This window comes from Astatotilapia calliptera, chromosome 20 (genome assembly GCF_900246225.1).
Source record: "Astatotilapia calliptera chromosome 20, fAstCal1.2, whole genome shotgun sequence".
NCBI lineage: Eukaryota > Metazoa > Chordata > Actinopteri > Cichliformes > Cichlidae > Astatotilapia > Astatotilapia calliptera.
The window spans coordinates 14,730,781-14,745,831 of NC_039321.1; the positions used below are offsets into that span (position 1 = coordinate 14,730,781).

A 15,051-nucleotide genomic window follows, 5' to 3' on the forward strand; every position below is an offset into this window, starting at 1 on the left:
TATTGTTACCACTATACCAGAAAAAAATAAGGGGCAACAAATTGAATGAGCTCTAGAGAAAACGCTTTATTTTGTAGGTGATGACTCTACTTCCGGCTTCTCCCTGTGTTTCTCAGTCAAGCAATAGGACCACAGACTGATTAAGTGTGCCTATGTAAAGAGGCACACTTGTTACTATTCGTCGGATTTATTATTCTGCATATTATTAGGGCCCGAGCACTGACAGTGCGAAGGCCCTATTGTAATTGCTCTGTTTATTATTATTATTATTATTATTATTTCGGCAAATGAATTGGCCGTTTGAGGGCCTAAACATGCTCGAAAACTCATGAAATTTTGCACACGCGTCAGGTCTGGTGAAAATTTACGTATTTTAATGTTCTCAGACTTGGCCAGGGAAAATTAGCTCAGTAGCGCCACCTAGAAAAATGAAAAACGCGAGCCCCCGGTATGGGTATGGCCTAAAGGTTTGAAAGTCGGTACCCCTATATAACGTTCAGAGTCGAACAAAAAAAGTCTATTATGGCAATGTCCTAAACCCAACAGGAAGTCCGCCATTTTGGATTGAATGTGACATTTTGGCTCTGATTTTACCGTTTCGATGCCTCGAACTTTAACGAACTCCTCCTTGGCATTTGGTCCTATACGCTTCAAATTTGGTCAGTGTCAACTACACCCTTGTGCCATGTTAAATTGCAGAGCTTTTGAGTTTTCACAATACTATGAGGCCGTGGCGCCATGGCGAATTTCGATGACTCGCCATGAAAATCGTATTGCCTCTCATTTTGTCATACATTTTCTGACCTTGACCAAAGTGAACACATATGATAAGGCTCCACCCCTGAACATATTTCAACTGCCATATTTGACATCAAGGACAGCGCCACCTAGTGGGAACAGGAAATGTCATGTTTTACACTTTGGGGTACAGTATAGTGATGGGTGACATCTGCAGCCTCAAATTTCTCCAGGAAAGCCTTAAGGAGTTGGTCTTGGGTTACAGTGAAAACTGTGACTTTTCGCAAAAGGGTGTGACCCCAGCGGCATGGCGAACTTTGATGTCACGCCATGAAGAAACAAATTAGTATAACTCAATGAAATCCAGTCTGATCAGTACCAGACTTTACAGGCATGATGTCACACCCGCCCTGAACAGATTGATGTGCCCATTGTCGGAAATACGGACAGCGCCACCTAGTGGCAACAGGAAATGTCATGGCTTTAATTTTGTTGTACTGATTTTCACAGGTTCATCGTGGCCACCTCAAAAGCGGTGAATATCACCAACAGTCCCTCGTAATGCTTCAGTGTAAAAAATGTGACTTTAAACTGAACGGCGCACCCTGGTGGCAACGCTGTTCAACATGAAAGATGAAGTTACTTTTGAGGGGCTTGGAAAGTTTATAGAGGCTTGAAACTTGGCCCACGCCTCCAATGTGATGAAGGCTTTGTTGTTATGTAACCATTTTCCTTGAATAGCGCAAAATGGCTCCACAGCGCCCCCTACAAAATTCCAAAATATCAGCCCCTGCTCTGTGTTTTATCTATGAGTCTGAAACCTGGTAAGCTTATGGAAGATCATATGATGTACAAAAAAGTCTCTTGGAGCAATATCCCAAATCCAACAGGAAGTCAGCCATTTTAAAGTTAATGTGTAATTTTGGCAACATTTTCCCATCTTTTCAGGCACCATACTTTGACGAACTCCTCCAAGGGATTTCATCAGATTGATGCAATCTCCTGTGTGTGGAATCTAAAGACCTTTGTGATGTTAAATTGCGAAGCTTTTTACATTCAGGGAAACGGGGTGGTCATGGCGGCACGTAGAGTTTCAGTCACTCGCCAAAAAGCAGTAATCTGCTGTCACTCAAAAACACAATGTCCAATCTCTCCCAAAGCTCATAGGCGTGATGAGACTCGAGCTCGGAAATGTTTGTTATGCCATTTGTACATAATGGTTAGAGCGCCACCTAGTGGAACGACTAACTAATCATGAATGAATGAGTTGAAATGTTAGCTGGTGGTTAAATGCATGAATTCCATCAATGTGACATCAGATCGGAGGTGCTGGTTTTAGGTGTTGGGCGTGGCTCGACACGCCGGGGGTGCGAGGGCCCTCATAACGCTGCTTGCAGCTTTAATTATAAATGTATTTGAAAGTAGATTAAACACATCTGTGTCGGCCGTGGCTCATTAAAGTTCTTGTCTTTAAATGAACCTTGTCTTTGTGTGTTTCAGGTACTGAAATCTCAAAGACTGAATGAACCAGCATTGCAGCCATGGGTCATTGTGAGCATCACAGGGAAGGTTGCACCTGTATGACCTGCACCCATGTCGCTGCTCTTCTGTTTAAGTAGAAGCAACAGTGTTGATCCGTGTCACAGGGACTGTTACAGATGAACCTACATACTGGGTTTTGCTGGGTAATATGGCCAAGATACTGTCAGTGGTTGGCCATAAGATAGACCTCTACTCTTCAGCGGCCCAAAAAGGGCTCTGGATCAAAACAAAAACAGACCATCTGCAGTGACAGGTAAAAGAAGCCGTCCTCAAAAAAGAAAAATTCCACCTGCTACTGTGGAGGAGTTGTCTCAAGAGATGGGAAAATATTTTTCCAAGCATAGTTCTGTTCTGAATAACCCATAATGTTGCATTTAGGGGGCTATATAAATGATTTGCATTTACTGAATATGTACTTACTAAGTAACACTGTTCAAAAGTTGAATAAAGAAACAAATAAATGTTTACCTTTTTTTTTTAAAATTACAACCACGTTGTAAAACATCACATCAGTTACAATGTAGTATCCATGTCGTTTATAGTTTACAAATGACAAAATGTTCACATAAAATCATGACAGCATTTAAATAATATCACCCACTACTAGCATTCTGTAATTTACTGTCTCTTTTTAAATGTATCACTATACAGCACAAGACTTTTAAGAGTATTTAACAAGAGCATTTTCCCCTGGTTTTACTACCACACTGGGGCACATGTTCACCAAAACGCAGCAAACCTTTGCCATCTTATCCAGGAGGGTCACCTTTTCACCCTCACATGGAAGATGTAATCTGATTGGCATGGTGGTATGCAGCATGTAGTTTGAAGCAAAGGTTCCGGCAGTGCCCCATGTGTAGTGTTGGAAACCAGTTAGGATTTGTTTCATCCATTTCATAGGCTGGTTTGCTTGCAATAATGCCAAATAATTAGCAACTCTATAAATAGAAGGTAGTTCTGCAAAATCACTCATTATGATGTTTGTTCTAATTTGCTATGACCTCAGAGCACATTGAAAATAAAACTAATAGGCTATAAACAGTAATATGAACTTATTTAGAACTTACCAGAATGAAAATACTGTAGCACACCAACAGATATCTGGGGATGGTAGAGAACTGGATATCAGCTCGTCTCACAGCTGCTATGCAGGCTAGACGCCTTCTTTTGGTAACATCCGATACATAAGCTCCCTCATGATGCTTCCAGGTGAGGAAACAATGAAAAGAGGGTCCATTTTCAAGCTTATTTCCTTGCCGGTTGTGCAATCTAACATCACAACCGACCACACAGCAAGCATTTGTTTGGCCTGCTGATATGGCGCCTCGACCAAAAATCCTGGCTACGCCCCATCCGGTAAGATCACGCTCCAGAGCCCTATTACGGATCTAGAAAGAAGATGCTGCATTTTTAACTCTGAGAGAGATGGAGAATGAGCCTATTTCCAAAAAAAGTGGAGTGTGTTCCTTTAATTACTATATTGTATATATTGTCAAAAATTAAAGTGAACATAGCAGTTGTTGTATCTTGTTTACTGTATTACTGAAAGATGATTTCAAAGTCAAGTTAACGCCACATTATAGTGAGATATTGTGTAATGTGAAATACTGTAAGCAAATGAACAAACAACCTAATTCTTGCTAAACCTTTGACTGTTTTGTTTGAATCCAACTGTTTTTTGCAGATGTACATAAGACATGTTTTACTTTTATTATTATTATTATCATTATTGCACTAAATACATTTTAAATAAAGGATACTTTGATATACATTCTACCGTAAGGTTGGAAATGTATTTTCTTCACCCTAAAATATCTTTTGAAATGTATTTCAGTTTGAAAAAAATATATTTTCAATTTCAAAAATATATTTCTTTGAGCATCACAAATACAACATATTTACCATATATTTGAAATATATTTTGGCCAGGAAAAATGTATTTTTTTTACCGTATTAAATTCCTTAACTACAGCCACATTAGCTCCACTACACTGTACGCCGGGCCGGATGTGGCCCGCGGGCCTTGACTTTGACACGTGTTGTAAACGGTTTCTTTATAGTTGCGAGAAAGCATTTACGATGACGCAAAACAAAGGCAAGGTGAGTCTAACGTGTGAAGCAATGGTGTGACTATGCCGAAATTGTGTCGAGGTTAAGAAACAATCAGAGCGGTTTCCACAGTGACATCTCATAATGCTGTTTTGTGAAGAAAAAAAAAAGAAAAAAAAATACACAAACTCTGCACAATTACAATTAAGGCCAATTATTACACCAGACTATCAATAACTTCGATCAGCACGTGTTTTGGGGAAATACCGGTACAAACAAGGAAGAAAAAACACCGAGGCTGTTCCCACATTGAGTGCTCGCTGATGGTAGTGTCCTTCAGAAAATTTTCAACAATACCATTTTCTCTCTGTTGACCTTCTTGAAGCTGTTTCAGTTGCTTAGTGATTGTTATGAAACACACAATAAATCCAGCTAAAAATATATTGAGAATGGACCGATATGTTTATTGTGTCAAGCTGTTTTGGGGCTCAGTGAGCTTTATTTTTAGCGAGCCTTGCCAACAGCCTGGGAAAACACCCATAAAAAAAAAAATCTGAATCCTTGCGCCTGACCTGCCTTGAAACAGCAGGTGAGCCACCAAACCCTTACTTATGTCACATGACATACGTGTTTGAACCCCACTCTGGAGCAGTGTTTCTAAACGAAACATCAATTCCATATCTATATAAAAACATATAAAGTCAAATGAATAACTGATTTATTTTGTGAATCTCCAACAGTTTGATGCATTTTTTCCACAAATGTTTCTATACTTAGTTAAAATCCACACAAACTGTGAAGAAATCTTACATTCAGATAGATAAATAGGTGCAACAGGTAAAGCTAAGACAATAGAAGGGTCACAAAAGGGCTGTTGGGTTAAGGACTGGGTTTAGCATGAGGTGCAGTCAGTCATGTACACAGGCACAGAACACAGAGAATGGTTACTTTTTTCCTCCAACAAGAGTAAATCCATCTCTAATACATCATAATACATGTTCTGAGGTAATGCAGACAGCTACGTTTACAACCATAACATATCTGATTTTTTTTTTAAGCTCAATATGTTATTCACATGATCATGTGTATAACATCTGGATTGTCACTTCTTTTTTTTCTTCTAAACTTATCATCACCTTAGGTCTAATAATTACTGATCTTTTGGACTGATGGAATTACAAGTATACACATTTACTTCACAGCATGTAGTGTGCTCCTCTGTCATCACTACAGCATTGAAGCAAAGAAGCAAGGAAATGGGGGATAGAGGATCATGTGAATCTAATCACTGAATCTAAAAAATACTGAAGAAAATGTGCATCAAAGTGCTGTCTCAGAGGAAAGTAAGCATAGGAAAAGGTAAGAGGGGAAACATAAGAACAGAAATGATTATAATGATTGTGGAAAGGGAAAAACTACAGCAGAGACTGGATCCACACTAGAGCTACAGGGAAATATCATGCTGATTTTCTTGCTTTTCTTTCACTTGTTCAAACTGTCATCAGATTGCCTTGGCATGAACTGTCTCAATTCCAGCATACTGAACTGTTCAACAGAAAGATCCAGAATTTGTGTTCAGGTTTGTGGATGTGTATTTGTTTGAGAGAGAAAGCGAGAGTAAGGTGCAACTATCCAAACATGTTTTTCCAGCGGGCACCCAGAAATGGGAGAAGACACACTGAATCTAAACAGACTATACATACTGCATATCTATGTATGTTGTTGTCATGGTGTGCAGGGCAATAATGATTATGTTACTGTATACAGTCCATTACATGTATCTGCAGTGTGTCCATATCTGGAGCCAGGTACTGGCACTTAGGACAACATAAATCCGGCAGCTCCTCAGTTCCGACTGGACCTTGATCACCGACTGGTCCCAATCCCGGAGTACGGAATGAGGGAGCAGGGGGCACCGTGTTGAAAGGGGGGAACACACCTAAGGCCGAGAGAAAGAAAACCTTTAAAAGAGAAACCACGTTTTACATTTCCTCAGTACATGGTGGTGGTTAAAGGTAGATTTACTCAAGTACGTATACACTGATCTTGACTTGAAAAACTAGACTGTCTATTGTTATCAACAGGACGATTTTAATTCAGTATAGTTCTGTTGTTTCTCTGGTAATAATAATAATAATAATAATAATAATAATAATGGATTGCATTTATACAGCGCTTTGAGGGCCCCGAAAAGCGCTTTACAATTCCACTATTCATTCACTCTCACATTCACACACTGGTGGAGGCAAGCTACAGTTGTAGCTAGGGATGCACCGATACCACTTTTTTGGAAACGAGTACGAGTACTTGCATTTCAGTACTCGCCGATACCGAGTACTTAATAAAAACATGATTTAAATTTGCAGGTAACAGCTTTAGTCCTATAATTTAACAAAAAACAAACAAACAAACAAGGGACTAGTTTGGAATTAAGAACATTTATTTAATGTTGTATGCAACATATTACAGAATAAATAATTATAAAAAAAAACAAAATTTAATTTTAAATTTGTTTGTCTGTTTCTCTGTTTAGAAGTGTCACTAGCACAGTCACAGCTGGGATGACATCAGAGGCTAGTCCGTCGTAGCTGCTCACTTTTTTAGTTAGTTCCTCAAAGGGGGCGAGGATGGCAACAGTCGTCTCCATAAGAGCCCATTGGTGAGCGAGATAGTCAGGGAGTTCGTGCTCGGACACATACACGCCCAGCACTCGCTTTTGCTCAATGAGGGACTGGAGCATGTAATACGTGCTGTTCCAGTGCGTCTGTACGTCCTGCTGCAGTCTCTTTATTGGCTGGTTGAGCTGTCCCTGAATGTCCTCGAGGCGGGAGTAGGCTAGGGCGGAATGTTTAAAATGCCCAACTATTTTCCGTCCCACTGCTATAGCATCAGCTATGCTCCTCTGTGCTAATAAGCGTGGGTAAACTCTTTGTACTCGTTGTTGTGTTGGGATTTTAGGTGCTTGATTAAATTGCTTGTGTTAAATGCGCTACCTTTAGAGCCTCCTCTGGACAATTTCGCTGAGCACAATTTGCAGTCCGCGTCGCGTCTTCGTTCACTTTGAAATAGTTCCACACAGCTGATATGTCTCGCCTCGCTTTCTCCCAGCTCTGAACTGCAGCCGGGGCCTGGGGGCGGGCACTCGGCGCCTGTGATTAACCCCTTACATGCCGCTCAAACATAGACAGGTCTCAGACCGTGGTATCGGTCCTCGGTATCGGGGGACTTTTAACGAATACGAGTACTTTAGAAAATGTGGTATCGAGGCCGATACCCGATACCGGTATCGGTGCATCCCTAGTTGTAGCCACAGCTGCCCTGGGGCAGACTGACAGAAGCGAGGCTACCATATCGCTTCTGCAGCGAGGCTGCCATATCGCTTCTGCAGCGAGGCTGCCATATCGCGCCATCGGCTCCTCTGGCTATCACCAGTAGGCGGTAGGGTAAAGTGTCTTGCCCAAGGACACAACGACTGTCCGAGCCGGGGCTCGAACCGGCAACCTTCCGATTACAAGACGAACTGCCAACTCGCCACGTGTAAGCAGCAGTGCACCAGTGTCCAGAAGGAAGGCTACCATAACATGAAGGAATTTAACAACAAGAGCTGAGCGGTATTTTGCACTTGCTGCTTCATCACCTTTTCTATACCTGTGAGTAAACCGCAAACAGCTGTCAAATTAGTACAATGTCATCTCTCTCCCTCTCTCATTATGTTCTGACTGATTAAATCAATACTTGTTGGGAAGAGGCTTTTGCACTGACAGTAATATAGCCAGTTGTAATCAGCTCCATTAATCAAGTTGACACATGCAAGCAGGTACTCAGCCAGTAGCAGTATGCAGTAAAGACTTTCACACGATTTTGAATTAAGGCTACATCCACACTAATGGATGGATCCATGAATCGTTTTCAAACGAAAATGCATTGTTTTCTCTCCGTTTTGGCCTCCCGTCCACACCGAGACAGCATTTTCCCCGACAGAAAGCGCAGCGTTTTCAAAACGCTCTCGAAAATGCATACATTTGAAGATGGTGCTTTCGCGTCGCAGTGTGGACAGCGAAAACGGAGACTTTTAAAAGCAATGACACATGTTAGTCATATGATGCAGTCATGTGACCAATTAAAGATAGCGGAGGGCATTATACAGCAGTTGTTTTGTTTGCTCTCAATTTTGACAGCCCTATTAAAGATTAATATCAGTTTGTACATGCATCAGATAGCTTTTCTTCAAATTCTTTAATTCTCACTCGCTTTTGCAACTTTGTACTTTTGTGTTACTCGGAGCACAACTCCACCTCATTGTTAGTCCATTTAAAAAAACTTGGTGCTTTTCCTCGACATTTTTCCACCAGTGTGGACGTAGCCTAAGAAAAGCAAAACAGTTAATAGCAAAAATAGTTTGTAAATTCTTACTGTTTTTAACTTGTATTATGTTTTTTACTTGTATTGCTATGTATTAGGGCTGCACAATTAATCGTTAGAAAATCGCGATCTCAATTCATACTTATGTGCCATCTAATTTCGAAATGACAACGATTTAAAAGAAAAAAGAAAAAGAAAAAAAAAGATGAAGATTGTACGCATTTTGATCCGGGACATAAGCTGCATGAAAACACGCGCTCACTCTTCCTGCTCAACAAATGACAAGGGCGGAGGCTTATACCACGTGATACAGAAGTCAGCTGGCAGGGAAAAAACAACGGAGAGCATGTGAGAGATGACGAAGCTGTAAAGGCCAAGAAAGTGACTGGAGAAAATCTGTCCCGGTCAACCACCCAAACATCAAACATCAAACAGCAAACCGTTTTATTCTCCGCGGGAGTTTGCTTCATTCATCCTGGCCGCTGTTTACATCCCGCCAGACGCAGATGCGCAGGCAGCTCAGTGCGCACTCGCGGAGCAGATTCTCCACACGGAGCGGACATTCCCGGACTCTCTCATCATTGCTCTTGGGGACTTTAACAAAGCCAATCTGAGCCATGAGCTTCCAAAATATAAGCAGTATATTAAATGCCCGACCAGAGAGGAGAGGACATTAGACCACTGTTACAGCACGATCAGCGCCCCGTTGATCCCCCTATCGCGCGGTGCCCCGCGCTTCACTCGGACTTTCTGACCACGTCATGATCCACCTAATCCCCGCGTACAGACAGAGGCTGAAGCTCTCCAAACCTGTCGTGAGGACTAAAAAACTGTGGAGCAACGAGGCTGTGGAGGAGCTTCGCACGTGTTTGGAGACCACAGACTGGGACACATTGAAGGCTGCTTCTAACAGCTTGGACGAGTTTACGGACACTGTCACCTCCTATATCCACTTCTGTGAGGACAGCATTGTGCCATCACGCACCAGGGTGAGTTATAACAATGACAAACCCTGGTTTACTCCTAAACTCAAAAAGCTGTGGCTGGAAAAGAGAAAGGCGTTCAGAAGCGGAGACAGGGACTGCTACAGAGAGGCCAAGTACAGGTTCACTAAAGAAGTGGACATTGCTAAACATCAGCACTCTGAGAAGATGCAGCAGCAGATCTCAGAGAATGACTCGGCCTCTGTGTGGAAAGGTTTTAGGAATATCACAAACTACAAGCCTAAAACCCCCCACTCCACTGATGACTTGCTCTTAGCCAACACCCTAAACGACTTCTACTGCCGTTTTGACGAGCCATCAGGCAGCCTTCACACCTCCAACGGCCCCAACAATAGAGACACTTTGGACACTAATTCCCCCACCTCTCCCCCCTCCATAGAGCCATCACCACCTTCAAACCGTTCACCTACAACACCCCCCTCCTCACCCCACACAAAAGAGGATTTCACACCACCTCCTCCCACCACAACTCTTCATATTCATGAAGAAGATGTGAGGAAGCAGTTTAAGAACCTGAATGCTCGGAAAGCTCCCGGCCCAGACGGTGTGTCTCCTGCCACCCTCAGACACTGTGCAAACGAGCTGGCCCCAGTGTTTTCTGGCATTTTCAACTCCTCACTGCAGGCATGTCATGTGCCTGCCTGCTTCAAGTCCTCCACCATAATCCCTGTCCCCAAGAAACCTAGGATCACTGGACTAAATGACTACAGACCCGTGGCTCTGACATCTGTGGTCATGAAGTCTTTTGAGCGCCTAGTTCTCTCCCATCTCAGGACCCTCACGGCCCCCCTCCTGGACCCCCTGCAGTTTGCATATAGAGCCAACAGGTCTGTAGACGACGCCATCAACATGGCCCTACACTTCATCCTGCAGCATCTGGACTCCCCAGGAACCTACGCCAGGATCCTGTTTGTGGACTTCAGCTCTGCCTTCAACACCATCCTTCCAGACCATCTCCGAGACAAGCTTTCCCAGATGAATGTGCCTGATCCCATCTGCCGGTGGATCACTGACTTCCTGACGGACAGGAAGCAGCATGTGAGGCTGGGAAAGAATGTCTCGGACTCCCGGACCATCAGCACCGGCTCCCCTCAGGGCTGTGTTCTTTCTCCTCTGCTCTTCTCCCTGTACACCAACTGCTGCACCTCCACCCACCAGTCTGTCAAGCTAATCAAGTTTGCAGATGACACCACCGTTATTGGACTCATCTCGGACGGGGACGAGTCTGCCTACAGGAGGGAGGTTGAACGTCTGGTGTCCTGGTGCAGCCACAACAACCTGGTGCTGAATGCCCAGAAGACAGTGGAGATTATTGTGGACTTCAGGAAGCACACAGCCCCACTCCCCCCCATCATCCTGACTGACACCCCCATCACCTCTGTGGACTCATTCCGCTTCCTGGGTACCACCATCACCCAGGACCTGAAGTGGGAGCCCACCATCACCTCCGTCATCAAGAAAGCCCAGCAGAGGATGTACTTCCTGAGGCAGCTGAAGAAATTCAACCTGCCAACACGGACGATGATGCAGTTCTACACTGCAATCATCGAGTCCATCCTCACCTCCTCCATCACCGTGTGGTACGCTGGAGCCACTATCAGGGACAAACAGAGACTGCAGCGTGTTGTGCGCTCTGCTGAGAAGGTGATTGGCTGCAGACTCCCATCTTTGCAGGACCTGTACACCTCCAGGACATTGCGGCGTGCAGCTCGGATCTCAGCTGACCCTTCTCACCCTGGACACAGTCTGTTTGACCTGCTCCCCTCAGGCAGGAGGCTCCGGTCCATTCGCACCAGAACCTCTCGCCATAAGAACAGTTTCTTCCCCTCTGCTGTTGGACACATGAACAATAACCATATGACTGTACCCGCCACTAACACATGACCCTACGCTGTGTCACTGCATCATTCCATGTTTGGCACTGATCACCACCTGCACTCATGTATATATCTTTCAACGTAGCACTCTTAATTCTTATTCTCATGTATATATCTCATGTATATCTCATGCACATATCTTTCCACTTAGCACTTTTAATTCTTATCCCTACTTTTAATTTTTTCCATGTCTATTTAAGTGCTATTTTTGACACTATGTTTGCACTGAAGCACCGCAGCAATTTCCTAATGTTGTAAACCTGCTCAACATTTGGCAATAAACCCCATTCTGATTCTGATTCTGATTCTGATCAATATCAGGAACCTTATACAGCGCCTCCCCATACCCGTCGAACTCCAGCAGGCACAAAGAAATTACGGAAGTTATCACTTATCACCTGACCAAAGATATGGCTCCCATCAACACTGTTCAAAACGAGGGACTTAGGAAAATTATCAACATCCTAAACAAACGCTACACAGTGCCGTCCTGCAACTATTTTTCTATTGTTGCACTACCTGCTCTATACACGCAGTGTCGAGCAACGGTGGAGACGGAATTACAAGCAGTACAACATTTTGCGGCAACAACAAAATGTGAGACATTTATTGTTTTTATGTTTATTTGTTGTTTTTATGTTCAATCTCAACTGTTACGAAGTTGATGTGCAGTTAATAAGTGCAATAAATATTTATACTGGAAAAGAAAATCGTGAGAGAATCGTGATCTCAATTCTAAGCCAAAAAAATCGGGATTCTCATTTTATGCAAAATTGTGCAGCCCTACTATGTATCACTTTTATTTATCTTTTTAGTTTCAAATAGTTGTACGGCACTTTGTTTGAAAGCACTTTATAAATAAAGTTATTATTATTATATAATTACTATTAAAAGTACACTGTAAGAATAACATCCACAAATACCCGTGCTAATATTTAGGCAAAAAAGTAGGATCGCTAATTTGAAAAGTATTTTCCTTTTTCACTGTTGCATTTATTTACAACATATACAGTGGGGCAAAAAAGTATTTAGTCAGCCACCGATTGTGCAAGTTCCCCCACTTAAAATGATGACAGAGGTCAGTAATTTGCACCAGAGGTACACTTCAACTGTGAGAGACAGAATGTGAAAAAAAAATCCATGAATTCACATGGTAGGATTTGTAAAGAATTTATTCGTAAATTAGGGTGGAAAATAAGTATTTGGTCACCTCAAACAAGGAAAATCTCTGGCTCTCACAGACCTGTAACGTCCTCTGTAAGAAGCTTTTCTGTCCCCCACTCATTACCTGTATGAATGGTACCTGTTTGAACTCATCATCTGTATAAAAGACACCTGTCCACAGCCGCAAACAGTCAGACTCCAAACTCCGCCATGGCCAAGACCAAAGAGCTTTCGAAGGACACCAGGAAAAGTATTGTAGACCTGCACCAGACTGGGAAGAGTGAATCTACAATAGGCAAGCAGCTTGGTGTGAAAAAAATCAACTGTGGGAGCAATCATCAGAAAATGGAAGACATACACTGATAATCTCCCTCGATCTGGGGCTCCACGCAAGATCTCATCCCGTGGGGTCAAAATGATCATGAGAACGGTGAGCAAAGATCCCAGAACCACACGGGGGGACCTGGTGAATGACCTGCAGAGAGCTGGGACCAAAGTAACAAAGGTCACCATCAGTAACACACTACAACGGCAGGGAATCAAATCCCGCAGTGCCAGACGTGTTCCGCTGCTGAAGACAGTGCATGTCCAGGCCCGTCTGAAGTTTGCCAGAGAGCACATGGATGATACAGCAGAGGATTGGGAGAATGTCATGTGGTCAGATGAAACCAAAGTAGAACTTTTTGGTATAAACTCAACTCGTTGTGTTTGGAGGAAGAAATGGCCTGGTAAATGGCCTGCATTTGTATAGCGCTTTTCTAGTCCATAGGACCCCAAAGCGCTTTACACTACATTCAGTCATTCACCCATTCACACACACATTCACACACTGGCGATAGCAAGCTACATTGTAGCCACAGCTGCCCTGGGGCGCACTGACAGAGGCGAGGCTGCCGGACACAGGCGCCACCGGGCCCTCTGACCACCACCAGTAGGCAAACATGGGGTTAGTATCTTGCCCAAGGATATTTGGAATGCAGCCAGGGTGCAGCCTGGGATCGAACCACCGACCTTCTGATTAGTGGCTGACCTGCTCTGCCACCTGAGCTACAGCCACCCTATACTGAGAAGAATACTGAGTTGCATCCCAAGAACACCATACCTACTGTGAAGCATGGGGGTGGAAACATCATGCTATGGGGCTGTTTTTCTGCCAAGGGGACAGGACGACTGATCCGTGTTAAGGACAGAATGAATGGGGCCATGTATCGTGAGTTTTTGAGCCAAAACCTCCTTCCATCAGTGAGAACTTTGAAGATGAAACAAGGCTGGGTCTTCCAACATGACAATGATCCAAAACACACCGCCCGGGCAACAAAGGAGTGGCTCCGTAAGAAGCATTTGAAAGTCCTGGAGTGGCCTAGCCAGTCTCCAGACCTCAACCCCATAGAAAATCTGTGGCGGGAGTTGAAAGTCCGTGTTGCTCGGCGACAGCCCCAAAGCATCACTGCTCTCGAGAAGATCTGCATGGAGGAATGGGCCAAAATACCAACTACTGTGTGTGCAAACCTGGTAAAGACCTATAGTAAACGTTTGACCTCTGTTATTGCCAACAAAGGTTATGTTACAAAGTATTGAGTTGTATTTTTCTTATTGACCAAATACTTATTTTCCACCCTGATTTACGAATAAATTCTTTACAAATCCTACCATGTGGATTCATGGATTTTTTTTTTCACATTCTGTCTCTCACAGTTGAAGTGTACCTCTGGTGCAAATTACTGACCTCTGTCATCATTTTAGGTGGGGGAACTTGCACAGTCGGTGGCTGACTAAATACTTTTTTGCCCCACTGTATGTAGTTAGATCCAAATGGTTTTGGACAATGACACATTTTAGCCATTTATCCTCTGTACACCACCACAGTGGATTTCAATCAAATAATCAAGATGCAATTGAAGTGCAGACCTAAAAAAAAAAGTATTACAATACATGTTTAGGATTTACAAACATTTTTTTACATAATCCTCCATTTTAAGAGGCTCATAATTAGTTGGACTGACAAGCATTTCATGGCCAGCAAAATGAGTTCTAAAGTGTATAATAATTTACACTCTGCTTTAATTCAGCCTAATGCCACAAAACTGATCAGATAACGTTTCAATGTACAAATGGAGAATGACCCAAACCATACTGGAAAAGCAACCCGAACGTTTCTGAAGGCAAAGAAATGGGATATATTCTTCAATGGTCAAGTCAGTGACCTGATTTCAAACCAATAGCACATGCTCTTTAGTGACTGCATAAAAGGAAACTGACGGTGGTCAAGCAAAACTAGACATTCAACAGACATCGTCATAAGATACGGGCACTTC

General features: G+C 43.1%; 1 protein-coding gene across 6 annotated transcripts in view; it reads right to left on the bottom strand.

The window, feature by feature from the left end:
* Positions 1-5,030: 5,030 nt before the first annotated feature.
* ikbkg (inhibitor of nuclear factor kappa B kinase regulatory subunit gamma) overlaps positions 5,031-15,051 on the bottom strand; it is a 28,869-nt gene continuing 18,848 nt past the window's right edge. For all 6 annotated transcript variants that reach the window (XM_026153593.1, XM_026153592.1, XM_026153596.1 and 3 more), the window contains one exon: positions 5,031-6,268. In XM_026153593.1, the coding sequence (XP_026009378.1) occupies positions 6,084-6,268 (185 nt within the window). In that variant the 3' untranslated portion in view covers positions 5,031-6,083. The remainder of the gene's footprint in view (positions 6,269-15,051) is intronic.